The sequence below is a fragment of the Corylus avellana genome, chromosome 6 (assembly GCF_965113065.1).
Source record: "Corylus avellana chromosome 6, dhCorAvel1.hap1.2, whole genome shotgun sequence".
NCBI classification, from domain to species: Eukaryota; Viridiplantae; Streptophyta; class Magnoliopsida; order Fagales; family Betulaceae; genus Corylus; species Corylus avellana.
Genome location: NC_142495.1, coordinates 272155 through 299540, shown reverse-complemented (window position 1 = coordinate 299540; position 27386 = coordinate 272155). Strand labels below are relative to the sequence as shown.

General features: G+C 35.5%; 2 protein-coding genes across 2 annotated transcripts; one reads left to right on the top strand and one right to left on the bottom strand.

The window, feature by feature from the left end:
• Window positions 1-6489: 6489 nt before the first annotated feature.
• On the bottom strand, window positions 6490-12668 carry FATA (fatA acyl-ACP thioesterase). Its single transcript, XM_059601092.2, has 7 exons — window positions 11947-12668; window positions 11038-11171; window positions 10839-10952; window positions 8344-8439; window positions 7536-7623; window positions 7394-7462; window positions 6490-7121 (listed from the first exon to the last, which is right to left on the bottom strand). Exons 1-7 carry the CDS (start codon window positions 12280-12282, stop codon window positions 6834-6836), a joined length of 1125 nt encoding a protein of 374 aa, XP_059457075.2. The 5' UTR covers window positions 12283-12668; the 3' UTR covers window positions 6490-6833.
• Window positions 12669-24083: 11415 nt separating this feature from the next.
• On the top strand, window positions 24084-25080 carry LOC132188401 (uncharacterized). Its single transcript, XM_059602840.2, has one exon. The coding sequence runs from the start codon at window positions 24121-24123 to the stop codon at window positions 24766-24768; it is 648 nt and encodes a 215-aa protein (XP_059458823.2). The 5' UTR covers window positions 24084-24120; the 3' UTR covers window positions 24769-25080.
• Window positions 25081-27386: the final 2306 nt, after the last annotated feature.

Below are 27386 nucleotides of genomic sequence, written 5' to 3'. Positions count from 1 at the left end.
CAATAAAAAAGATGAATAAATGGATTTGGGTCAAGAAAGGGAAATGCTTTTGAAGCATTATCATTTACGCAGAACAACTTCGATTGCTTGCAAGTCAAAAACTGGACCATTATAGAACTTTAGCAGACGGCCGATCGAGGTAGGAGGCCAAGAAACCCACCTACGTACGTATTTGCATCTACATAACGGCACACAAATGTATGCTTTTCTATGCAGCGCACTTTGGCTTTGTTACCAATTGATGCAGAGTAAGATGTAGTGAATCGTAAAAATCAAATAAAATTGTTCTTGGGTTGATTCAAGTAGTGAAGGCTTTGGACTTGGTGGCATTGATCTCTACCATGTCTAAGATCTGAATCTCTTGGGGGTGTAAACAATTTTTTAGGACTATGCTCGCAACCCGATTTGTGTGTGTTTCATGGGAGGGGAGAGGGAGAAGTTTGCCCTTCAAGGGTAAATACATCAAGTGACCATGTCTTATGAGGTTCTCCGTCATTAACAAAAAAAAAAAAAAACCCTCAACAATGCACAATTCACAACTCTTTCCAAAACCAAAAATTAAATCAAGAGATTGAGATAAATAATAATAATAATAATAATAATAATAATAAAAATCAACCTTTTAAACTGCGGTCAAGGCTGTCCTTATTAGATTATATAAAAAACACCCAGCGATCTCATTCGGATGATACAATGAATTTATGTTATGAATATAAAATCTTCATATTCATAGCCCTATCAATAAGCTTTCTAACGTCACCAAAATTGCTTTCATCCGATATTGAAACAATCCAATATGAATTATTATTATTTTATTATAACTCGTATGCTCGAAAACTTGCACGCATCATTTCTCAGGTCAGCTGAGGCTACGGTTTTGTATCACAAGTCATTGCTTTAAAATCACAACTTATAATATTAAATGGCACAAAAACAGGTTGTGGACATACATTATTAGCCCTGATTATTTTAACGTTAATTATGAGGAACACAATCAATGAATGGCTGATTGCACCATAGATGGACATATCAGCGTGAATCCTGGGACTGAGAATTATGGGACAATTGTAGCTGTTGGGTTGCTTACTTGTATTTATGATACTTGTGTACGTCCTCTATCATCACTGTAACACTTTGCTCATTAAACTGGCCGGGAAAACAAAATATACCAACCAAGCTTGAAACTATACTTTATTTTCCTCAAAGCTGAGGATTATTGGGCAATCACTCTTATACACATGCATGTAATATTCTGGCTTCTAGTTTTAATAAGACTGTAAGAATCGCATTCTTCAGGAGTTAATTGGATCGTCATCAATCATAGAGGGAGAGAGAGAGGCAACGTTTAGCTATAACACATATATTAATTATTTGATTACTCATATGCCATTACTTAGCACTAGCCACATGTAGAGATGGCTGAACAACCCCAAAGATCGAGGCCATTGCCCGTTCAAGGCTCATTATTTTTTCTACATCAATTTGCAAAGGCACCATTACATTAGGCACCATATATAGAAATTAACATGCATATATATATAGCAGGTGCATTTGGTCATGGAGGTGTGCTTTCAACTCCATGAATATTAGCTTTAGGGCCTAGGCCTCCGATACCAGGAATAAGGCCTCCAAGACCTGGAATAATGCCTCCAAGACCAGGAATAAGGCCTCCGAGACCAGGAATAAGGCCTCCGAGATCAAAACCACCTGGAAATCCGGAAAAAGGGCATCCTCCAAGAAATGGCCAACCAAGGCCTAAGCCCAAGAAAGTCTGAGGAGAGTAGACCATATCTTTCTTTGGAACATCCCTTCCTCCTTCCGTACCAATCAAGAATGTCGTAAGCAAGAGGGCGAAAAAGATCGATGCCTTAGTGGTCTTCTCCATACTCATCTCTGTCTCGATCTGCAGTCTTAATGATTAATTAGCTGTGTTTTTGCATGGAGAGAATTGCTTCAACCCCACCCTAATTTATAGTGAAAATGAGTGCACCCTTTGTTACGTGGTCTAGGAATGAAATTAATTAAATGGTTGTTAGAGAAAAGAAGGATAAGGTGGCCGGCCCATGGTGAGCATCTAGTGTTTAATTTTACATGGCTCATAATTTCTTTGATTGTTTTGATATTAGGTTGTTCTGAATCTTCTGATACTCACAAATGGGAATAATTTAGCAGTGCCATCATGACCCAATGAATAAAATGGATCGGGTTGAGAATTCATCATTTTGAAGCATTACCTTTTAAGTGGAATGATCTGATGAGTTATATTTATACCTTAAGTAGAGAGGTTGGTTAAGTAGGTGGAGCCATATATATAAATATATTATATGGTGTGGTGACTGAAAAATTAACCTAAAAAATTGTAGACCACGGATATATATATATAGCTAGGTCTTGAGTACACGTACTCAAATAATTATAACCTAACAACTTGAATATGATGGTCCATTGAAATTGTGGTGTTTAATTTTACAAGGGCCATGATTTCTTTTATTGTTCTAATTGTGATAACGTTGTCCGATGGGAATATATGAAATTAGTAAATTTTTTGGTGGCATCATGACCCCTTGGGTTAAATGGATGAAAATGACTTTTGTATATAGTTTGCTTTTAAAGTGGAATTTTCTAATTGCTTGTAAGTGAAATTTTTTTACCATTAGTGGAAAAGTTGAGGAACAGTTGAAGATGTTAACGTATTGGTTAAATAATTAAATTTATTTTATTCTATCAGCTTAAATTTTTGATATAATTAGTTATTTAACATTGTATCAGAACTAGATGTTATGATTTTGAACCTTGACTCCACATGAATTCACTCCCTCATTTAAAACTAAATATTTAATGTGTTGGGTATCACCTATTAAGATGTAGTTTGAGCCACACGTGAGGTGATATGTTAAAATATTAATTAAATGCTTAAGTTTACCATTACCTATATGCTTAAGCTTTTAGAAAAAAAAATTGTGATTTAACATGATATATTAAAGTCAGATGTCATGCATCTGAACACCGACTCCGCAATTCATTCCCATTTAAAATTAAATATTTTACTTGTTACGTCTTATCTATAAAAATAGATTTTGAGCCTATACATGAAGGAGCATGTAAAATTTCAGCATATGTAAAGCTCACCTAAATCTCCCGTCACTTGGAGTGGCCTATTAATTAACCTCAGGAAGTTGCTAGCTAGATAAATTTCATAGACATTAATGATGGCTTGTAATATATGTTTAGAGGTGCGTCACGTGGAAAGGCCATTAAAACAAATGGTTTATTTATGCGTAAATTTTTCAAGGGCTAATTTATAATATTCTGATGGCTAACCCCATCATCTTTTCCAAAAATGAAAATTAGCTGAAGCATATTGCATGATGCATGCGTGACTTTGGAGCAAAGTATGAATCTTCAAACAACTAAAAATGTTCTTGTGATTTTAAGAAGGAAGGTGAGATGGTGCGAAGAACAACGAAGGTGAAAGTAAAGACTGCATTTTATCTTATTTTTGTTCAATCTATTTTGGTTACAAGAGAGGACAATATATAGACGTACGTATGAAGGGGAATGCATCCCATAAATCATGCATGTTGGGCATGAATATTCAACGTGAATCATGGGACTGAGTAGCAGTTGTTGTGCGTGAATTATGGGACAATTGTGACTGTTGGGTTGCTTACTTGTATTTGAGATACTTGTGTCTTCTATATATCTTTAACACTAATGCCCATTAAACTTGGAAAAGGAAATATACCAACCAAGCTTGAATATTTCTTAAGTCTTTAATTTTTAGTGAATAAGAAAATTGTAGGAGTTTAACCTTTATGTAACTATACTTTCTTTTTCCTTAAGGGTGAGGATTAATGGGCAGTCGCTCTTACACACATGTAAATTATCTTCTTCGCATTCTTCAGGGAGTTAATCGTGTGCATATATATATATTTTGCAATTAAGCACTCGCCTACGTACGGATCGTCATCAATCATAGAGAGAGAGAGAGAGAGAGAGAGAGAGAGAGAGAGAGGCAACATGTATATATAGCGCTGTAACACATTTATTTGATTACTCATATATAGACCATTACTTAGCACTAGCCATATGTAGAGATATTGGCTGAACACCTCCAAAGAGGCCACTGCATGACCATTCAAGGCTCGTTATTTATTCTACTTTATTTTGTAAAGACACCATAGAAACATTCATATATATATATAGCAGTAGCATTTGGTCATGGAGATGTGGCTTCAGTTCCATTAATATCAGCAATATTAGGGATGCTCCCAGCACCTTTAGGGCCGCCTCCTCCGATACCAGGAATAAGGCCTCCGAGACCAGGGCCGAGAGCAGGAGGGCTGCCTTTGCCTACACCACCAAAAGCACCGGGGAATCCAAAAAGAGGCCAAGGCCATCCCCCAAGAAATGGCCAACCAAGGCCTAAGCCCAAGAAAGTCTGAGGAGAGTAGACCATATCTTTCTTTGGAACATCCCTTCCTCCTTCCGTACCAATCAAGAATGCCATAAGCAAGAGGGCAAAAAAGAGCGATGCCTTAGTAGTACTCTTCTCCATACTCATGATCTCTATCTCTGCAGTCTTAATGATTAATTAACTACGTTTTGCATGGAGAAAATTACTTCAAAGGCCACCCTAATTTATAGTGAAAATGAATGCACCCTTTGTACGTGGTCTAGGAATGAAATTAATTAAATGGTTGTTAGAGAAAAGAAGGATACGGTGGCCGGCCCATGGTGATCATCTAGTCTTTAATTTTGCATGGCCCATAATTTCTTTGATTGTTTTGATATTAGGTTGTTCTGAATCTTCTGATACTCATAAATGGGAATAAGTTAGTGGCGCTATCATGACCCAATGAATAAAATGGATTGCATTGTGAAATCATTTTGAAGCATTACCTTTTTAAGTAGAATGATCGGATGGGTTATACCATATAAGTAGAGAGGTTGGTTGAGTAGGTGGAGCTATATGGTGTGGTGTGGTGGCTGACAAATCTAAACAATTGTAGACTGCGGACATACGCAAATAACCTATTTTGTCAAGTTTTTGCAGTAATAAGAAGTTTGGTTCACAAAGAAATATTTGTCAGATCATAATTAAATTCATAGTTTTCGTATGCAAATTCAACCCTAGCTAAATTGTGAAGACAAGAAATAATATTGTGATACCTAATTGCACACACACACACACACACACACACACATATATATATATATATATACTCTTTCCATCTTGCAAAAAAAAAAAAAAAAAAAAAAAAGAAACATTATGCTTTTGTTTTCATGTCTTGTTGAAGATGGCATAGTTGTTGTTCTTGTTCTATGTCAAGCTCAACTAACCCAGCCATATTCATGCTTGAAGTTTATGAAACATGTTGTCTAGACCGATCTTGAGTTAGTGCAGAGTACATGTTAAGCTTATAATATTTTTTTATTAAAAGAAAAACTAGGCGTGTTCAATAAACCTAATTAACAACTTGAATATGATGGTGATCCATTGAAATTATGGTGTTTAATTATGCATGGGCCATGCTTTCTTTTATTGTTCTTGTGATAATGTTGGCTGCTGGAAATAGATAAAATTAGTAGTTTTTTTGGTGGCTCATGACCCCTTGGATTAAATGGATGAAAATGATATTTGTACATAATTTGCTTTTAAAATAGAATTTCTGATTGCTTGTAAGTGAAAAATTTTGACCATTAGAGGAAAAGTTGAAGATAGGAGGAGGTTGCTCACAAATTCATGACAAAGAATCCACAAACTAAAAATATGAATGTGTTGATGTGCATGTATATTGAATGAAGTAAGTGTACATGACAGAGCTTACTATGCAAAGGCGGAACTACTCTCACCTTAAGAGTTCATAGCACCATTCTCCTTCAAATTTAAATTTTTTTATAATTTTATAATACTAACCCTTTAAAATTAGTTTTTTTTTTTTTTTTTTTCCCACTACTTAGACTTCTGATTATATTCATATTTTGCGCCACATAAGTCTAACAATTTGGAATCATGGAATTTGCATATGAGATATCGAGCCTTGAGTTAATGTTACACGTCAACCCTATGCCCCTCCAATTCTTCCAAAGTTTATGTGAGGCAGTTCTTCTAACTAAAAGACCAATTTTCTTGCGCTAAAAGGTTAGGAACCATGCAACATAAGCTTTGGAAGGATGGGAGGGAATTATGAGGGAGTGATGTATTACTGTATTACTCCCGAACCTTTCATTAGAATCACATGCATTTTTAAAAATGTATATTAAAATTAAATGCTCTAAAAATACAAGTTAATTCAATAATTCTTTGAAGCTAGTTTGAAGGAAAACATTGTCCTCAATATAAAAGCTCAACTGTTTCAGCATCCACAGAGAATAGGTTTTCTTTTCATTCAGTCCATCGGACAAAGTTCAGGGAAAAGAAGGCATTGATGTCACGAAATCTCTTTGGGCTAGGAGTAAGAACGTCACTTTGTAGAAAAATTGTAGTAAAAACTGTAATACTCAAAGCATTTTACTCACAGAAAGCAAGGCTAATAATTCATCAATGGAGTGTAGGTTTAAATACAAGTAACACATGATAAAGAAAAAAAAAATACAAAAATTGACTCGTGAAGTTTGAGGAAGTTGTACGAAAAATCAAAAGTCCATCTTCCTCTCTCAACCTAACCGAAAATTTGGAGTCTCCAATGACAATCTGTATGCATGATGCAATGAGAGTTTATAGACAGCTCCTGAAAATGGCACAACTTTGGCGCTAGAAAAGGAAGAAGACATGAGAAGAAAGAACACTAGGAAAACTGGTTAAAGCAAGAAAAGGTGGTGGAGCCGACTCAATTATATCTTCTGGCAGGTTTCTTTCTCCACTCGGTGCGTCCTCGATTTATTTCAAGCCCATCACCTGACAATCTCAATAAATGTAAAAACTGACGTAAATCTTCTTTCTTTTCCACACCAGCGGTAGACCCATTAGTTCCTTGAAGCTTAGACACTGCTTCAGCTTCCCCAACTGGTTCCACACTTGTAAGTGAATCGACTACGTCGTTATGTTGGCACTCCCGCCTGTAATCTAAGGTAATAGTTTGCAGTTCATGGCTGTCAATGATTTCTTGAGGAATGCTCTGCCGTAGAGAGAATATGTTAATCTATCAGCTTTATAAGATCGACATGAAGTATCAGCAACAAGACAAACAAGAGTCATTATAAGAATCGAACTTATAGTTTAGTGGGGAAGAAAAGATTACTAATCTATCAGCTTTTCTTTTTATGCTTGTTTTTCTGTTTCTTATTTTACTTTTAACAAATCGATCAGCAAAGAATTAATCATCCCAAGAAAGCAAAGAAATGCTCCATTAGGCAAGAATAATTGCTGTAAAGTGAAAGAGCCTCCAACCTCCAGAACCCATCCGATGTAGGTGACATTATTAACATGCTGATTCATGTCCAGATCGGCTCTTCTGGGCTGCAGAAAACCAAAAGCATACTGAGAACTTGGAAAACTGTGCAAAGAATTTAGATGAAACAAATGATCTTACCACAAGTCCCAGTTTCGAAGAATGAGCAGGATCTTCCAGTTTTGGTATTTTTCTCAAGCTACTACTGTCCTCCTCTGGAATTGCCAATCTATAAAAGCCAAACAAGACCAATTAAATGAAATGAAAAATATGCCACTCAAAATCCATAAAATCCATAATGTGAATAAGAATAGGATGACATTTAGGACTTTAAAGTTGAGCAGAACTTATTGACTTAAGCTATAAACGCTGTGTCCATTGGAATTTTTTCAATCATATAGTGTAATGTATCAATCAATATCTAGCAATCTTTTGGAGTTTCAAAATCTTTCGTGAGACATGAAAATAGGTCCTTCTCCCAAAACCCAACCCCTACACCTCCCCACAAAAGAGAAAACAGAAATAGCCACTGCTTCATCTATACTTTCAAAATGTCTCTCATTTCTTTGTACAGAAATCATAGTACTGTGAAGACAAAAATACAGAAAAGAAAGCACCTCAAACCTATGTATCCTTAAACTATCTATTCCTCCACAGCTCAGTAAATAAATTAGTTCGTTCCAATTCAATATATTGATGAATAATATCTGTATATTTATAATGTCTTAAGCTAATTTAAGCTGCCCAGTCCAGTCACACATATGACAAAGCAGTGAGCAAAAGGGTTTCAACAATCAGACAACAAATTACGCCAAGAAAAACCATGTCATCTTGCAACCGTCAATTATGACACAGCCAATATTCCACATGCATTACATGTTAATAACAAAATACAACTATTAATGAGAAAATCCGATATCTTAGGCCTAGAGCAAACAAAAATCTCTACCTGGGTTCACGCGGACAATGAACTAAATACTCTTCACGGACGTCATCACTAATTTTCTGAAGTCGTCTGGTGTCTTGGTTCATCATGACCCACTTGCTGAAACATAAGGTTCCCACGTTAAACTTTGACAATACATCTCAAATCAGATAGACAAAGTCAGACATAACGTCAAGCATTGCTAAGAAGTCATGTTGTTGAGTTCATCTGACAACAGATGTTTGATAGCTTCCGCAAAATTTTTATTAGATTGATAAAGTACTGAACAAAGTTTTTTTTTTTTAAAAAAAAAAACAAAAAACAAAAAACAAAAAGAAGGAAAAGATCAAGGTGGATAATTGAAGCAAGCACATTGTAGCACACAGCCAGACTACCATATGTCAATGGTCAAGAGAACCATCAGGTTTAACAACTAGTTTTGTTCCAACAGGATAACTCTTGACCTATCTAAGTGGCTTCATTTATTTTCTGATTCGCATAGATCCTACTATAGTAAGAAATTGAAAGTTGTTGTAGTAGAATTTTAAAGTCTATGTAGAATATATTGTAAAGTTTTCAAAAACACTTGTCAATTTTCAAAATTTGCAAAACACTCTTCAGAAAAAAGTTACCAAAACAGATTTTCAAATGTAGCCCTCACCATTACCACACTATTCGAAACAAATACCAAAACACTTCTCAAAAAGCAAAACATAATGCACAAACATGCTAAAAAAAAATCACAAAACACTTTTTAAAAAGGTTCCACACCTTTACATAGGATTTTTTTTTATAAAAAAAGATACATACTTATTTTCAAGGGTGAAGGCCCATCGTGTTATTTATAAAAAATTAAAAAAGTGGAGGATGACTTCTACAGATAGAGGCTACCAAGTGGCCACCGATTTGTGCAGCAGCCCCGTGGTGGCCGCCGTCAAATGAGCATGATGGCCAATGTAGGGCTGCCAAATCTGTCTGGCAACTACGTGACGGCCCTGCGGTGGTCACTATATTTGCATGGCGACTACCATGGGGTCGTTTCTGGCAGCCATTGTGGTCGCCACCACGGTGGTTGTCAATCTGTTTGGCAGCCTATTTATGTTTGGTAGCCACTCTGATGGTGGCCCGTGGTGGCTGCCGAATTTGTTTGGAAGGCTTCACATGGATGCAAGCTCCCGTAAACTCAAATTTTAAGTTTTTTGCTTTCCAAAAACACCTAACCAAACAAAATTTCTTTTGTTGACCCCACAAACAACACCTTTTCAAAAGTAGCCCACAAAAATAATTCTCAATTTTCACTTTTACCAAAATTCCTTTCAAAACCCTTACCAAACCAACCCTATATTTTTTAAAATAGAAAAGTGAGAGAAGGAAAAAAAAAAAATCTAAGAATTGTTGTAGTTCAACAAAATGCACATAAATCCATGATGACACATCCCATAATATATGTTCTATCATGGCAAGTTTAGGCAAAGAATAATGTTATATACATCACATTATTCCTGGATAATTATTATCAATATAATAAATTAACATGGTAACATCATAATGAAACATTAAGCTCAATTGTTCTTCTACTCCTTTAAAGGCATCTCAATTGTTTTTTTCTTGGAAATTTCAGTAATTTTATACCCTTATCATTCTATAATCTACACAATATATTAGAACCCATTTTGACAGATAATATTTCTAACTTTCCATCTTTTTTTTTTTTTTGATAACTTTCCATATTTCTAACTTTCCATCTACCAGAAACCAGATATGGAATTACAATTTGCAGCATTATTCTTGACAAGGTCAGAAGGGTATAGAATCCCACACTGAAAAAGGGATGTTCTGTTACACAACCAGGTCCAATGTAGCCTAGCTATTCTTATTAAGGTATCTGCAAGGCACCAACATAATACCATTTAACTATTAAACTCTACTCCACAGGTGCAACATTTGTGACAATATACACGGTAATGCATTGGGTACTCTTAACTGGTCTCTGCACGTATTAAAGCATAAACAACTACATCTTGCAGCAATCTGACATAAGCTATGATGCATGATTCTTACCATATATGATAAAGATAAATATATCTGACCCTTTTTTTCGTTCATGGACAAGCAGAGAAGTTCCACAACTTTCTATTTGCAAACATGCTCCCCCAAAGAAAACAAGCTACGCTTAGTAATAGTTTGACTAAAACTTTCAGCTACAGAAAATACGAGATTTATATCCAAGATGCTTTCAAGAGTAGATAACACTGCAACGGAAAATGAGGGTGTTTCCCCAAAACCATCCAGAAGTACATCCAATAATCCTCAAAGAAGTGACACTCAGAACTTGAATATCAGATAATGGAAGTATGGGTGATATCTGGTCAAATTAGTGATGCATGTATAAAATTGCCCCATTCAGAAGTATAAGAAAGATGTGCTTTCATTATATTTCGTCACTCTGTTTATTTAAACTTACAATTGTTGCTTGCAAAGCAAAGAAAGTAAAAAAGAAAGAGTAGCTTAGTATTTACCTTGTCGCTCTTCCAATTACTTGACCAGTAGCACAGTCCTTGATTATCCAATCACGTCTGGTTCCAATTCTTCCATCGCCTTGGCACCACGTTTCAATTTCAACTACATCACTCCTGTCCCACACGCCCATGTGTATCAAAATAAAATTCATCATGTAAGAATTCGAAACCAAAATTGTAATATAAACAAAAAAAATACCAAGCTGGGTATTTGTAGATTTCAATGTGCATGCGAGCAGTCACCCATATGAGATGTAATTTCCTCATAGTGGGGGTCGTTGCAAAACCATCTGTTGAAAATCCAACACTCTGAGCATGGTTACATCCAACCTCCTACATCACAAATTTCCAAGCAAATAGTTATATTGAAATTCTTTGAGAAAAGCCAATCATTTATATGGGAAGCTTCAAAGAGAATAGAACCTAAACTTCAAATACTAATCTTTGGAAGTAAAAATTATCAGCAGTTCCCTAACTGATAGTAGTTGAGAATTTACACACTTATTGTAGCATTCCACAGTTTATATAGAAATCAAATAAGAGCAAATAAAAAGAATTCAAATTCTATTATGGAAGCAAATGAAATGAATGCAGAGTCTACAGCCCAACAAGGGACTTGACAGAGTAATAGAAAGCAGATGAAGATGTTCAGACATCGATAGTTTTAGAGCAGAGTGACCGGTCTAAGCAAGTCAATAACAAAGCCATGCAACATACCCGGCGGTAAAATCCAGAAATTTGCCAAAAATCAATAGAATTGACACCCACATAACTTTCCCATGAAAAATAAATGGACAGAGACAGATATGGACATTTATAACATATCCCAATTGCTGAGAATCCAAGATTTGATATCTATTAGATTTAAAAGAAAAATGTAGTATAAATGAGAGAAGAGCAAAACCAACAATACCAAACAATCCCTACAAAAGTTCAACTACGACCTCCAAAATTCAAAACAAAACACTAGCAAATGTTTGTGACAGAGAATATCACCAACAAACCCAGATGCCAAAGACCCAAAAATGGCCCATAAAACCACCAAAGAGTTGAAATTAAATCAAACCCAGTTGAATCAAAATATGAACTTTCTGGTTTTCTTTTGAACCTGCAAGAGATTTGCAATGGTTTCAACTGTAGCGGTCTTGTTGATCCCGACCTCGTAGCTCCTCACTACGAACCTCTCCTTATAAGACAACCCGTTCTCCGTCAAGCTCCCCAGTCTCAACCGGTCTGCCAGGCTCTCCGACCCGGACACGATCGCCCGCCCCAAGCCGCCCCGGTCCGAGACGACGGCCAGGACTGGAGCTTTACTGAGCGGACGGCCCGAAACGGCGGGGTTTCTCCGGGGAGTGAAAGCGGGCAAGGGCATGGGCCGGCCCAGGAAGCCGCATTGGGCTAGGGCTATTTGGTCCATGCCCACATTGCACGAGACCTTCAACATCTCTCAGTCTCTCTCTCCCAAAACCAGTTCGCGTTTTGTGTCTGCGACTGCGGGTGTGTTTTGCTTAGATTTCTGTGTTTTTAAAAGGTACGGGGAACTCTGGCTTTAGTCGATGGTACCGAGGGAGTTTGAGGACAGGTAAAAATGCCACGCGGATTGGGAAGAAATAACGAGGATGCCACTCCAATGAGCTAATTGGCTTTTGTCTGGATGGATCGATGGATCGGGATTCGGGAGGCGGTGGGAGACAGTAGGTTATTTGTGTTGACCACGTGGTGGTTTTGGTCCATTGGTCCACCGTCCACGCGTAGTAGTAAATACTCGTTCCAGTGGGGGTGTGGGTGTGGGTGTGGGTGTGGGTTTTCACTTTTCCGGTGTTGGCGTTTTTCTGTTTCCAAAACAGCAAAACCGTTTTTACCACGACAGATTCCACTGCGATTTGCAGTCCTAGTCTGTTTTAAAAACAGAAACCTAGGAAAACAAAAACACGAAAGCTTTTGACCTGCTCCGCTAGGTCCGATAAAAAAGGCAACTTCAGATTTAATTAACTCGGGGTGGGTTTAAAGGATATAAAATAAAAGCATTTTACAAAGTATTCCTATTATTGTTTCTCTTTTATAATAATATTTGTTCGATCCCAACTTCCTCAGGGGAAAAAAAAAAGGTCCAGAGACTTTTGGACTCTTACAGAAGAGTCCAAAGCTCCTTCCACCAGCAAATCAAAGCATTTTACAAAGTCCACCTTGGTAATCATATCATCAAAGTGGGTTACGTTTCTCTTTATAATACTTGTTGCTTATTAATTTTCTCAGAGAAAAGAGAGTGGAAAATAAAAATAAAAATAAAAAAAAGTCCAGAGACTTTTGCCCTCTTACGGAAGATGTGTAGCTTCCAGCAGCCCTAACCTATGCAATTAACCATTAAGTTACGTTAAGTTACGGGATAAGATTGGGTGATTTATATTGTATACAATACATACAGTTACTTCTAATGTGAGAGGGTAGGTGGGTCTCACACGTGTATCTATTGAAATATGTGTGAGGTTCATCTACCCACTTATATTAACTTTTTATTATTATTATTATTATTTTTTTATATAATTATGTAAAATTCAAGTAACATAGCCCACTATAACTCTTAAGTTTTGTCTAAGAAACAGCTACCACTCGCTCATAGTTGTTATTAGGTTCCTACTTGACATATCAACCCAATACATTGTTACTTTCATAATTTTATTATAATTTGTACTTTTCTATTGGGACATCTCAAGTGTATATAGCTGTATATGAATTCAGTTTACATTCGGTGAAAGGTATTAGTTGGACATTTTCTGTAATCAATTGAACGGTTTAGTTTTTATTTTGGCATTTTAGATCAAAAAACATCATGGCCATAATAATGCAGGTATTTTTTATTAAAAACAAAAAAACTAAACAAAAACAAATTTTAACTAAACATTTTATTGAGCGGATCGAATGCACCCTTCATTCTTCAATGGAATAATAGGGATTTGGGTGGTTTTCGTTTTCTTGTCTTGATTTTGTGTGCTTTTCGGGTTATGGGTTTTCAAGCGTGGGGTGTTGGATCGATTGCAATTTTGGACCCAGGATATTAAAGAGAGTTAGAACGGCCCATTAATTGTGTGGTGAAGACCAGTCTTTTGGGCTGACGTTCTTGATTCTTTGCCCTCATTTAAGTTGGAGGCCCATGCACCCTGACCCAGTCGAGTGATTCATGAATAATTGAACATATTTGTCGTCCTATTCTTAGGAGACCTCTTTCAAAAATGAACTTTCTCCAATAGCTAGCACATCCATTTCTTTTTATTTTTAACTAATATACTTCGTCAACTAGTTTACAATATAACTGTAAGAAAAATAAGTTCAAATAAGAAATAAGTTTATTGCGTGACAACGCATACATCTTATTTAAATGTGCAGAACCAATACGAATGTTGGGTTTGATGATACTAAGCTAGGCGGCTGTTTAGTGAGGTAATCTACCCTTCCCATGAGTCAGTTTAACATTCATTTGTTAAGAAAGGGGAAATTACTTATTTATGAGCATGAGTATTAGTTTTGATGCAATGTTAGAAATTGTCCAATTAATCGAAAGTGAGCTTGGATATGGGCTTATTCTTGAGCATGCAGCGCATTATAGCATCTAATCGAATTTTGGAAGCTCAATGGAGAGAAATGATTTCATAGTCTCGATTAGATTTTATAGTATTTAACGTCATTTAGGATTGCCACGTTATTTAAAAAAATTAAATTGAGAATGGGACGATAGCAGTCAAAAGCAAGCAAGGGGGCCTATATTGAGGTCCAAAACCTCCATCATCCTCTACTTTTCTAGGAAGGAATTTTGCTGATGACGAGTAGTTTTTTTTTTTTTTTTTTGAAGGACTTACATTTATTTTCATGGCTCACACACAATCAAATTTATGTCATTCTCAACTGTCAACTGATCATTTCAACGACATGTACGTACCTTTGAGTTATTTCTAATCTTCCCAACTGAACTCAAAACTCCAGTGATTGTTTACATTGAATTCTGAAGAGAGGAAGAAGAGGAGGCTAGGAGGCCAGGGTGAGAAGCCACCATTAAAATTTAAACCCACAAACAGTTCCACCAAACTCACTTTCTACTTGTTTCGTTTACTTCGTTTCTGATTTATATTTGCATTTATTTTTTTAATAAAACATCATAGTCGCAGCTAGTTGATATATCAAATATCTTCATCTTGAGTACTCAACTGTGGATGTGCATGCATGCATTAAATATTCAATGTCTTGAGCTTTATTTATTGAGAAGAAGTTTGAAACCATGTGTGAATGTGAGTGTTAAAGTATTAATTAAATTATTAAATTAATAAATCTTATTAATTTAAACTTTTAAAATAAGTAATAATTTAAATTTAATCATCGGGATGATTAACCATTTGCAGACATGACTGATAAATTTGCCCCGAATTACAAGAAGTTCAGTTGAGAACTTTTGACACATACCGCTAATTATGTCTGGCTATTATATATTTATATTGTAAAATGTTAATTACCAGTGAAATTGGTTAGCACTAGAAGGTGTGATACTCAGAATTGGACGAGGGTTCTGTGAAATTAATTTGGAAGATTGGCAACATGCAGCAAAAGAAGACGACAATTTTAAAATGAAATATTTGACCAAAAGAAGCAGCTAGCGTTATATATATAATGGAGCCATGTACGCTAGCTGGTGCAGAAGAAATATATGGAGCCAAAGGATCGACGTTGTTCACGGAGGTTGACCAAAGACAATAATGGGCCTATATTCAAAAAGGAAGAAGATCGAGAATACTTGAAAAACGCAGCGGGAAAGGCAAAAAGAGAATTAGGCATGTTCTTGTAAAGGAATTTATGTGTAACCGAAAGCCGATGCTTGAACGATGGAGTCAAAAAGATTTGTCAGCTGGAATTCTTTCGGTAGGCAAAGTGAAAGTTCAGATTTCTTGGTCTATATATATATATATATATTCCAACTTATACTTTGAGAAGATTGTGTACCTCTCTCCCGCCATCCTTTGCGTGCATGTATATATATCCACAATTGAGCATGCATGCACTACGATCGAGTTTTATTTTAGTTATGAGTGATAATAAAAATGGCTACTTAATAAATAGTAGATCGATCAAAATAATATGGACTTTTTATTAGAGCCCTAACAGTGGTTGTCAATTAAAAGTAGGTATATTATTCTTAATTTGATGCATGCATGGAAGGAATATTGTGATAAATAATTTTAATTTGAAAAAGTGTCTCTATCCTACCCTTTATAAAAATATTATAAAACTCAAGCTAATTAGATCATCAAGTCTTATAGACTAGCTAGCTAGAAGAATATATACTTTATTCTATTTTTTGTACTAGAATTTCTAACATTACAAACTATGTCAACCTATAGGCGCAATCCAATAAAAATACATGGTCAGCAGTGAGATGTAAAGTTTTAGTAATCTTAGTATTCGAATTATTAGTAATTTCGTCAATAAATATGAGAGAGTTTTTATGAAACTCATCTATTTAAGACTTACTTGGACAAGTAAGCTCCCATAAGAATTTTCTCATATCTATTGAATTCGAATAACAAATTAATTTGTTGAAATCTCAGCCCTCGGCCATGAGGCCACTAAGCAATATAAATATATAATAATATCTACCAATGACTTACCTATTACAATTGTCATACGCTGAAAATAGATGTAAACGTACGTACGTGTTGAGGCATTAAGCCTTTAACTTGATCCATGTTCACACAAAGAATGACATGAAATATTTTATTTATTTATTTTTATGAATAAGTAATTTTTTTTTGCATTAAGAACTGAAAGTTATTACAAGCAAATCAGTCAAAGATCTAGCAACTGAAAAGCAACAAGAGAATAAGTTTAAAAAAAAAAAAAAAGCAACAAGAGAATGACGTGATATGTTATCTTCTCTGTCCTCAATTATTAGATTAGACTCAAAATTGGAGTTGCTTTTAATTCAAGAGTAAAAGAAAATTCATATGCATATATATATGCATGGTATTGGTACAACCTTTTTCCCACTATTATATATTTCTTCAGAATTAATCCATATTTACTAAACGAAAATTCATCGCTCATGAATTCATACAACATGTTTAAAAATCTGCTTATTTTTTTTAAAAAAAAATGAATTTAATGATTTGATTAATATAGCAATAGAGTCCGTTTTATACAAATTAAGACACGTACGTGGGGCTTTAACTTTATTTTCTTGTCTGAATATAATGTAATTTCTGAAAGCTACTCTTTGCTTGAACTGCGTGGAAGGATCTATACAGAAGAATGGTGTTTAATGACCATGCACCTGTCCTCCCGGCCTGCAATTGTCGGCGGAAACACGGTTGATTTTTCTTGTCAAGTATGCAATGAAGAGTTAGGAAGCTGTGTATTGTCCAAGGCAATAGTGTGATGAAGGAGCAATAATTTGAATGATTGAGGTTAATTTGGAGATTGATATTTGAGGGGAAAGAAAGTCAAAGAGATCATAAATGAGTCTGTTTTTGAAGAAACATTTGGCATGGACGTGGGTTTCGCCTTCAATGAGTGGTTTATTGGTCCAGTGGAAGTGGGTGTCGGTCTTGAATAGTTAGCATTGTGGTGGACGAAGACTAGTACATCCAATTCCCAACCTTGGGCTTATATTTGACAATCTTGGGCTTGCCGGAAGATTGGACTTCGTACTTGGTTCCCAACATTTCCAGCCCAACTGGGCACACAAGCTTAGAAGACTACAAGTCTACAACTCATGTGGATGAGGGCTTTATTTGTTAATGTGTTTTTGATACTTTTTTTTTTTTTTTTTTTTGAAAACTTTATTTAACCTTTTTGAACTTTTATCAGCAATTAAACTTAAAAAACTTTTAACTTAGTATATTAATTTTTCTTTTTTTTTAAAAAAAAAAAAATACAATTTCAAGGATTTAGGCGTTAGTCTGGATTTAACAACGAAATTTACAAAAATTCTCACGCATAAATCTTTGAAAAAGTTTTAATATATGATTTTTTTTTAAATAGGGGTATTTTGAAAATTTTGACAGTATTTAACAAAAAATCATAACAGATGGGTGAAATTGAAAACAATTGAAAGATTAATACACTAAATTGAGAGTTCTTTTAAGTTTATGGGGAGTAATTGCAAAAGCAACGACAATTCATGGGATTAAGTGAAGTTTCTCTTATTTTTTATTTTTAGTTTGAAAAAAATGTTATCATGAAATATAAATATGAAAACTATTTTTGTATTTTTAAGAGTGTTTTGTATTTAGGTTATTTGCTAACATATTTTCTTTTCTTTTCTAAGAAAAAAAATGTTAACAAACTAAGCTACAGTACTTTTCTGATGAGTTTGGCTGCTTCTAGTGAAAAAATCAGTAAATATTTATTGGAAAAATAAATAAACAATAGAGATGGAATGATTGGAAGAGAGCCTAATTATTTTTCCATTGGTGTAATCTTCAGTGTTTATTAGTTTAGAGAAAATCACTAATAATATTTTCACTCGACCCATGTCAAACTCATCTCCAACCAAATGAAGAGATCGAGATTAAAAAATAAAAGAAGAAAGATACTAGAAATCTAGCATTCTGACTTTCTCATTATTTGCCAAATTCCACTCTGCAAATATGGCCCGCACGGTCCAACCAATCGGCTGCTCCTTTCATTCTTTGTCGCGCGATTCATGGGAGTTTTCTCCAACCGACCAGTTATAACTTGTCTGGGAATAGACTAAGTCCTAAAAGTGACATATTGCAATAATGCAATTGGCTGAAGAATAATTTAAAAACACGTGTCATATATCCTGTGAGCTTCTTATACATACATATATACAAAACAAAAACGAATCATTGAAATATGATTACTCCAAAACATGCTTAATTGTATATCTATCTCACAATTCTTAATCCTATACTTTAAATTGACAATATAAAAATTGACGTATTATTGATCATGATGGGCAATGAAGATGAAAATTCCTAATTATCCTCTCTAAACATGTGGTCTGATGCCTTTGTTGTACATCAATTATGCATTATCTTAAACAATATTATGATTTATGAAAGGGTCTGATCCTTTTGTGCATCTCGTTAATCATCCTAGAGACTTTAATAGCTAGCGGATTCCAAAAATCACCACCATAATCTCCTTTGTTGACAACCATATATACCCTTTGACGTACCTTACAATTACAATTAAAGAAGATCCTTAATTTTGTATTCACTTCAATAATTGCAATAGCTAATTATTAGTCGTTTATGCTGCGCGCTTGGATTCTTAAATCACTTTGTGGGAAAGGTATTGCTTCATACTAGTCTTTCCTTAGCCAAAATTCGTGGTGTTAGATTCTTGCGTAAATACTTTACACACAACGCTGAAAATAATTAAGCTCTATATCCCTTTCTTGATTCTTTACACTAACCACTCGCAACTTGAAGCGCACGCATGAAATCCAATTCTCCATAGGACCATAGCCAATGATTGAACATAATTCCCTTACCATCGATTCATCCTCTATATGCAGGGGTTTAATTTCCAGGTGGGGTAGTGCATCATGACCGTAGCTAGCTTTAAAAGAGTTGGATTTTCCTGATCATTATATATATATAGAAAGAAATAAAACAAGATTCTAGAGAGTAGCAGTCACCATCAAGATGATTGTATATAGATTTTAAATAGAAATTCATGGATCATGTGCAATATAACGATGTTACCTAACCAAATGTCTGCTGCAATGAATGCCATGTAAAATACAACGGAGCCAATCAATCCAATAGGAACAAAATGCTTCCCTTTCACGTCATGCCATAACACGCTTACGTTGGGAAATCCTATAAACAGAGAGATAGGTGATCCTTGCCCACTAAATACATGCATGCATAGAGCAATATATATATATATATATATATATATATATATATAGTCCATTTCGATCCCGGCCATATATCGTTTTCTTCTCTCTCTCTCTCTCTCTCTCTCTCTTTATATATATATATATATATATATATATATATATAATCCTCCAACCCAAGCAAGCCCAAATCATTAAAATACTACAATTGGGAATTGTTAATTCATACCCCTAAAATCCTATCCCACCACTCTAGGTGCCGCTAGAGACATCTATCTTCACTCCAATCCAATGGGTGATACTTCCACCTGCGTGAGCTGCACCAACTTGTGCTATTGTAAAGCAAGCCTGATTGAGCCGAGGGTCCATACATTTTCGAGCCCTGGCTGCAGTTCTCCATCCAGAAAGATTGAAGGTGCGGCTGCATTGCTCTTTCAAAGTATTGCAACTGCCTTTTTCACATCTCTTCAGTGGTGCGCGTGCTTTTATATTGACACTAAAGACGAGCCTGATGATTCTGATTACTACTCTTCACTGATTTGCATTAACGACGGGCTCGAGGAGGACGGTGGGGTTGGAAGTCCTGGGTAAATTGGAAAGGGAAAATATTTAGTGGGGTATATCAAGAACAAGCTTAGGATGGAAATTCAACTAGTAAATATTACGTGCTTCATTTGGTAAAATGTTTACATCATTATTATTGCCATAAGTAAGGAAAAATAAAGCGATCGAATTGACTCGTTAGTATAATATCTATTGTAATGGATATATATACATTATGGAAATAACATTTTTCAAAATGGTTTGTACGACTTCCTTCAATTCCACAGGAGATCGATGTGTATATTTGCCCAAAAAGAAGGTGAATTTCTGTAACTCGGCAACGAGACTGATGGCTCTGGGATCGAATAACTTCTACAACCACTCCTTTCTTGAGCAGATACGCTAGTTTGCAGCCACTCATATGTATGATCTTTCTTTTTGGGGGACAAGTAAAAAAAAATTGGTAAGTCTCTCCACTCATATAATTTGGAGTGCTATATCTACCTACCTTTTTACTGGGCTTTTCCAGGAATAAATTTGTCAAATATGTAGAGTACTTACTATGAGTTAGGGAATTGCAAATGGAAATATATCTAGTTTTAAGGGAGAAGATCGTTCATATATACCTTTCAACTTTATTTGTGTTTTCCATTAATTTTTCAAAACAATACAATCCCTAGGTTTCTTTGTGAAATTTTGAGAGAAAAATGTGTGTTGCCGCATAGCTCACCTGATCAGTTTTATTTATGTTGTCATATGAGTAGATGATATTTCTAGTCACATTGCTTTGAAATAGTTGCAGCTTTCCAGAATTACAATGGCTGAGGTGGAAACAAGTGTTTGGACAGTAATATCTTGGAAAGTGCTGCTTACTATGGCAACTTTTCTAAGGATTTTTCAACAATTTTTTTTATTTTTTATTTTATTTTTTTATTGACGTAGTAAATACTATTCTTTAAAATTAAAGTCTATTTGAGGTGTTAGAAGAAATATAATGTATACCAAGTTGCATTCAAATATTGTTTTTTAAATATATGCGAAAAGTACGTACTCAGTTGATTACCGTTCGACCGAGGGTTGGATGCATCACATGTCTCATTTAAACTACATTTTTTTTTTTTTTGACATGTTCACAAACTACATGTCGCACCAGACAAAAATTCAAAACGGTCGGTTGATGTCTTGGTCCTCCCATTCGACCAATGGGATCATTGCAAATCTGGTTCGAACAAAATTATCTACACTTAATAGTGAAGAACTATTTTCCGTAAATCCTTTTCCACCATACAAAAGAAAATGTTCTTGTTCGGTATAAAACAGCTCTCGAGATTTCATTTTTATTGGAGTCGTTGTCTGAAAAGATACGCACGTCTGGAATGCACTACCAGTTAATTAAAGTCACTCCATTTTATCATGCAACCATTTTCTTTTCATCGACAATAATTCCTAATTTCTATGCTTACATGGGAATGCATGTTTGATTGTGGGGTCTGAAACACAGAAGAAATATACTTTCTTCAACGAGAGAATAACTTATAAGAAACCCCGAACGGAACCTGATGCATGGAAAGAGTGCAAGGAAACTATAAAGAGAAATTATTATTCCTAACTTCACTGCAGAAAGATAAGGTGCATGTGTGTAAACACACTGATCCCCACGGGCATATATATATATATATATGCAACAATTAATCATGCATGTGTGATACTTAAAATTAAAAATTGGAAGAAAAATATTAGGAAATTATGAGATGGCCCATATGAGGAAAAAAGAAACTACGGTAGATAGAGTGGTTCGATTTCAATTAGTGTCCCGGCCCTAGCTAGCGTCCGTCCAAACTTTTTTCCATGTGATTTCATGGTCCAGTACTACCAGCTTTAATTGAGCAGAAAATTAGAATTGGTTAGGTGAAGAGTCGAAGACTGTAGCTCATGGTCCATGGCTACTTCATTGGCTATATGGGGTGGGTCCATACATATATACCTAGCTAGCTCGGCAGGCGGCAGGCATGGCGGTGGCGCATACCACTTTTGAGGGGTACGTGAATTCGTAAAGCCCCATTGCCTAATTTCTTTGAATATTTTCCATGTGATGGATAGTTTGGGGTCCATCCTAATTAGAAAGACTAATAATTAAGCAAAAGGAAAAGCAACCCTTGAAATCGCTTTTTGCACTGATGTTTTCTAAAATATGTGTCGGCCGGCTTTTCCTTTATCCCCTTCCTCTACATACGATTGGGATGCATATGTTGGACTTAATTTTGCCGAATATATATCGCCATTATGCAATCTACTCTCTTAACTAGAAACTGTTGGACATTTCCAAACGCCCACATGGTCTCTTTATTAATTTTGGATCCTTCCATCTCTTCCCTCTAAAATATAGCTTTGATAATTAAAAGAATATTCCCCCATTTCATTATTAAAGGAATGGAGTAGTACTGGTGAATAATTAAGATTATAATTTACAAAGGGAATCAAACTAGTAATTAATAGTGTACGTATTCGATCCCTGCTACCTTAATTGTTGATAGAGATCGAATGTGGATTATTATAAGAGATCAGAAAGAGGAAAAAAATTAAAAGAAAAACATGTGCATGCTTTTTGCCCATGATTTGTGATTAGAGCACAACTTTTAGGTGTCGGCCTCGTGCTAACCATTGGTCTTGCAACAACCCCATGATCATGATCAGCTTAATTCGCTTTGTTTCTTTTGTTTCATATATATATATAACTTCAATTCCTTTAATTTCCAACCACATGCAAACATGGTTCTAGGAAGCTATAGATTCCCCAGCTACTCCGGAAACTTTGAGCCCTATATATGTTTATTTTCACGCTGAAATCTCCTCCACATGAATGACGATATATATATATATTCTATCAACTCCCAGCTTCAAATCCTTTTGCCCACCTCACTTTTATAATAACCATTCTGTCTGTCTCGTAACCCCCTTCCCGATATCCAAAAGCCAAAGAAAAAAAAACAAAGAGAAGAATAAGAGGAGAAAAGAACCTAGTCTTCGAGGGCAAATATGTTACTATATCTATGTGGTTCTATAGATCTTCCATTGCGATTTTTGACAGCAATCGTGTCGTCAGATGGAAAATTTTCAAGTCCAAAAAACAAAAGAAAATTAATTAATTTTTTATTTTATTTTCAAAAAGAACCAAAAAAAAAAAAAAAAAACTTGCAGACGTAAGTAGTAATAATTAACCGAGGATGTCACTATCTTCAACACTAAATTACTCCCCTGACATGTGCCGTGACCAACAAATCTTCCATAGAAGATGTCAGAAATTCATTCGTAAACCATTCTCCCTATAAAAAACTGCAATTGGGGCACAGAATTTTTCACGAGCCACGAGTGATCAGTCCATATATGATATATATAGCTCATTGGCTCAACAGTAACCGGCTCATCTCTCATGAGCTGATGAGCCCATCCAATCCATTGATGACACATTATTCATTATTGACACTGAAAAGTAAAAGTGAATGGGGGCTCGGCTAGGGCTAGCCGGAGCGGAGTGGCTACTCATACGTGTGGCAGAAAGTGGGTCCCCAGCTAGTTTGTTTCTTCGTGAGTAAGCTTAAAACCCAATCTTTTTCAGGGACCCCACCCAAGTTAAAAAAAAAAAAAAAAAAAAAAAAGTTAGTGTCACACATAACACATAACCCCACTATAGTGCCACCTGACTCAAAAGCTATTCCCTGCACGCACAGTGTTTACTCGGCTTTCTCCTAAACACGCGTTATTGGACCAAAATACCCCTTCTTTGTTTTGCCCATAAATACAAGCCCCCTATGCCTCATTTCTTCCCTTTCTCCCTCCTTCCTCCCTCCTCCTTTCTGTTTTACCAACATTCTGAGTCTTTAGCAAATGTTGTCCGCATATCGGGTCCCCTTGCCGGTGGATACCATGTTCGGAAACCCATTTTCGGCTTTCGATGCCGGCTTTACGCCCTGGGACTGCCCCCAATTCTTGCCAACCATCCAATCCCCTGAACCTGTCATTTCGAACTGCGGTTCTCCCACATGGGAACCGGATGCTTTTCATTCTTCCAAACCGGTCATTTCTAGTTCCGGTTCGGATGATCCGGACCCAAACCAAACCCCGAATCATGTGAATTCCAATTCCAATTCCGGTTCCGGTTCCGGTTCGGACGAGCCGAAACCTAGACGAGATGTGCCTCCTGTGGACGAGCGGAAACGGAGGCGGATGATATCGAACCGGGAATCGGCCAGGAGGTCACGCATGCGTAAACAGAAGCACTTAGAAAACCTAAGGAACCAGGTGAACCGGTTTAGGATCGAAAACCGGGACCTTTCGAACCGCTTGCGCTTCTTTTTGTATCACTGGCACCGCGTACAGACAGAGAACAATCAGCTCCGGTCCGAATCCCACGTGCTCCGACACAAACTGTTTGAGATAAGTCGAATTTTGGCCTTCCGGCGACTGCAACAATCCACAACTGCATGGCCATGCAACACTGCTACGTCCGAACCAATCCCACCATTAATTGCATGATCTTAACTATATATAATAACGGATTGATCAGTTGAACCTAAAAACGAGAACAAAGAGTCCTCTAGTCTCCCTCTTATCTCTCTCTCTCTCTCTCTCTCTCTCTCTGTGTATATCAGCTGTTAAATTAAAGAAAATGGTGGGGTAGTCAGTGCGATTTTTGGGAAAGAATGGTTTGGAGAAAATGTCAGTCTTCTGCGAAACTAGGGTTATTATAATGTTGTGTAAAAACTTTAGTTAGTGTTTGGTGTATTAAAGCATATATTTTATTATTTTGCTCTTTGTCTAGTGTTAAAATGAATATGGTACACTAAAGCTTCAATCTAATCAATGCCAATTGCGATCTGGGCCACATATAGTGCACACTCACCCAAACATATATATGCGCGCGTGTATCGAAATGTTGCCAAAAGTTCGTGCCATGATGGTATGTGATTTGAGAAGTGTGTTTATAATAATTAAGGCAATCTCGAAAGCAATAATATCCTCCATAAGTTGAACATTCCAAAACCAATAGTGAAGCAATATATATGTATATTAAAGTTTTATTTACCTTAGATTCCACCAGCTTTTTGCATTTTTTACAAAGAACGGGCAGCCAATGCCTGCAAACATTATCCATGCTACACCATACAGGTGGCAATAATAATAGTACTACTTGGAATAAAGGAAAAAAGGAATATATATATATATAACTCTCTTATCTAGTTATCTTCAAACATAAAACATGAAATATTTTAGCTTGTAATACTTATAATCTTCTAGTTATCAGTGTTTAAAGTGTTCAAATTGACATACAAACTACATAATATCTTCTATCCAATCAGAAAATATCATGTCGTTGAACATTTTTGCACATATATTCACTCAATATTCTAACACTAATTCACTCTTAATTAAGAAATAAATTTTAAAAATGCTGCTATTCAGGATAACAATGATAGTAAAAATATATAATTCATTCATAACGTGGCATAGCTATAGTGTGATTGGACATTATAGATTGGACAAGCCCATTTTAGACTTTTAAGCTAAACATATATTGCATGGTCCCTGTTTTATGGGCTAACAAAAAGGGGTAAAATGCATATTCTCGTAATAATAATAAATTGGCTAGTACTCATCACTTTATGTCATTCTATCTAATCATTATGTAATTAATCATCAGATAAATGTAAAACATATATAATAATAAATAAAAAAAATTACACTTCATACTCATTTATCACTTTCATGTCATACTAATTACTATGACATATTTTTAAAGTGATCTTACAATATTATCAACCACTTAAAAAAAAAAAAAAAAAGTATAAATCAGTTAAAACACAACATTATATTAAATAGTGTGATATAAATTTATCTAAATATGACGTCGCTTTCCAATTTCACTTATAAAGCAATTAAGTTCCTTTCAGCCACACTTTTTCTTTACAAAACTCGATAGGTTTTGGATTAATTTTGAATGAAGACGGGAGGTTTAGTGTATAATAATAAAGTGGCTAATGACTTTATACTTAGTTTGAGGAAACGGGGGGCCACAAATGGTGTCGAAAAACGTAATCCAATACGCTTCACAGAGAGATGCCTACGTCACCCCATTTTGATTGCGTTCCAATAAAAGTATAGTTTTAATAATAGACGAAAAATAATATTTAATTTTAACTCTCAAGCTTTTGTTATTTTTATGCCCATTATTTTAGTGATCAACCCAAATGGCACTTTCTAGAGGTGCAATGGAAATTTCCCGCAACTTACATTATTAAATATGCACCGGCCACTAAGTCCAGCCAAAAAAAAAACAAGAAAGCAAAGATGCAACTAGTGTAATAATTTTAACTATGCACTAGTATTCGACACACTTAACGTTGCATTAATTAAAGAGATTAGAAACTCAAATGAATTTGAATTTTGTCTTTATTATTTACATCTTATTATAATTAAATATTTTATATGTTGAATCTAAAATTGTATTTAATGTACTCATGATCTCAATTGCTAGACGGTGATGAGAACTAGCTTTTATATATGCATTTATTTGTTTTGAGTTATGTGATTAAAAGGTGGAAATTAATTAAGAAGTTGAAATCGATAATCATTGATGTCGAATCTTATTCAAAAAAAAAAAAAAAAAAAAATACTAAGCAGTTTCAACATTTGTACTTGTTTTAGATCAGCTAGCTAGCCAGCACGTAACTAGAAGCTTTCAAGTGGAAGATGAAAAGGTAGTCTCGATCTCTGGGCAGGGGAGGGTTGGTCCAGTTGGTAGATAGCGGTGGACATAGGTATATATGGACCCAACCCGATATCAATCGCTTTGAAAAGCAATATTGTTTTCAAGGGTGCATATGAAGGTGTCGGTCATTGTCTATCTCCTTTAATCATCTTTAGCTTGTTATTGTCTCTTCCTTTCTTCACTTGTAAGTTATAAAGACGACAACTTTGTTTTGCTGATAAAAAGAAGATGGACGCGTGGCACATGGGTAGTCATTGGTTCCCATGTCTGCACTCCCACGCTTTCTACATATTCTACACAAAATTAAACAAACCAATTAATTATAGCTAATTATAATACATGTATTTTACCAGATTCTCCCTTAACACTATTAGTCCTAATAGTA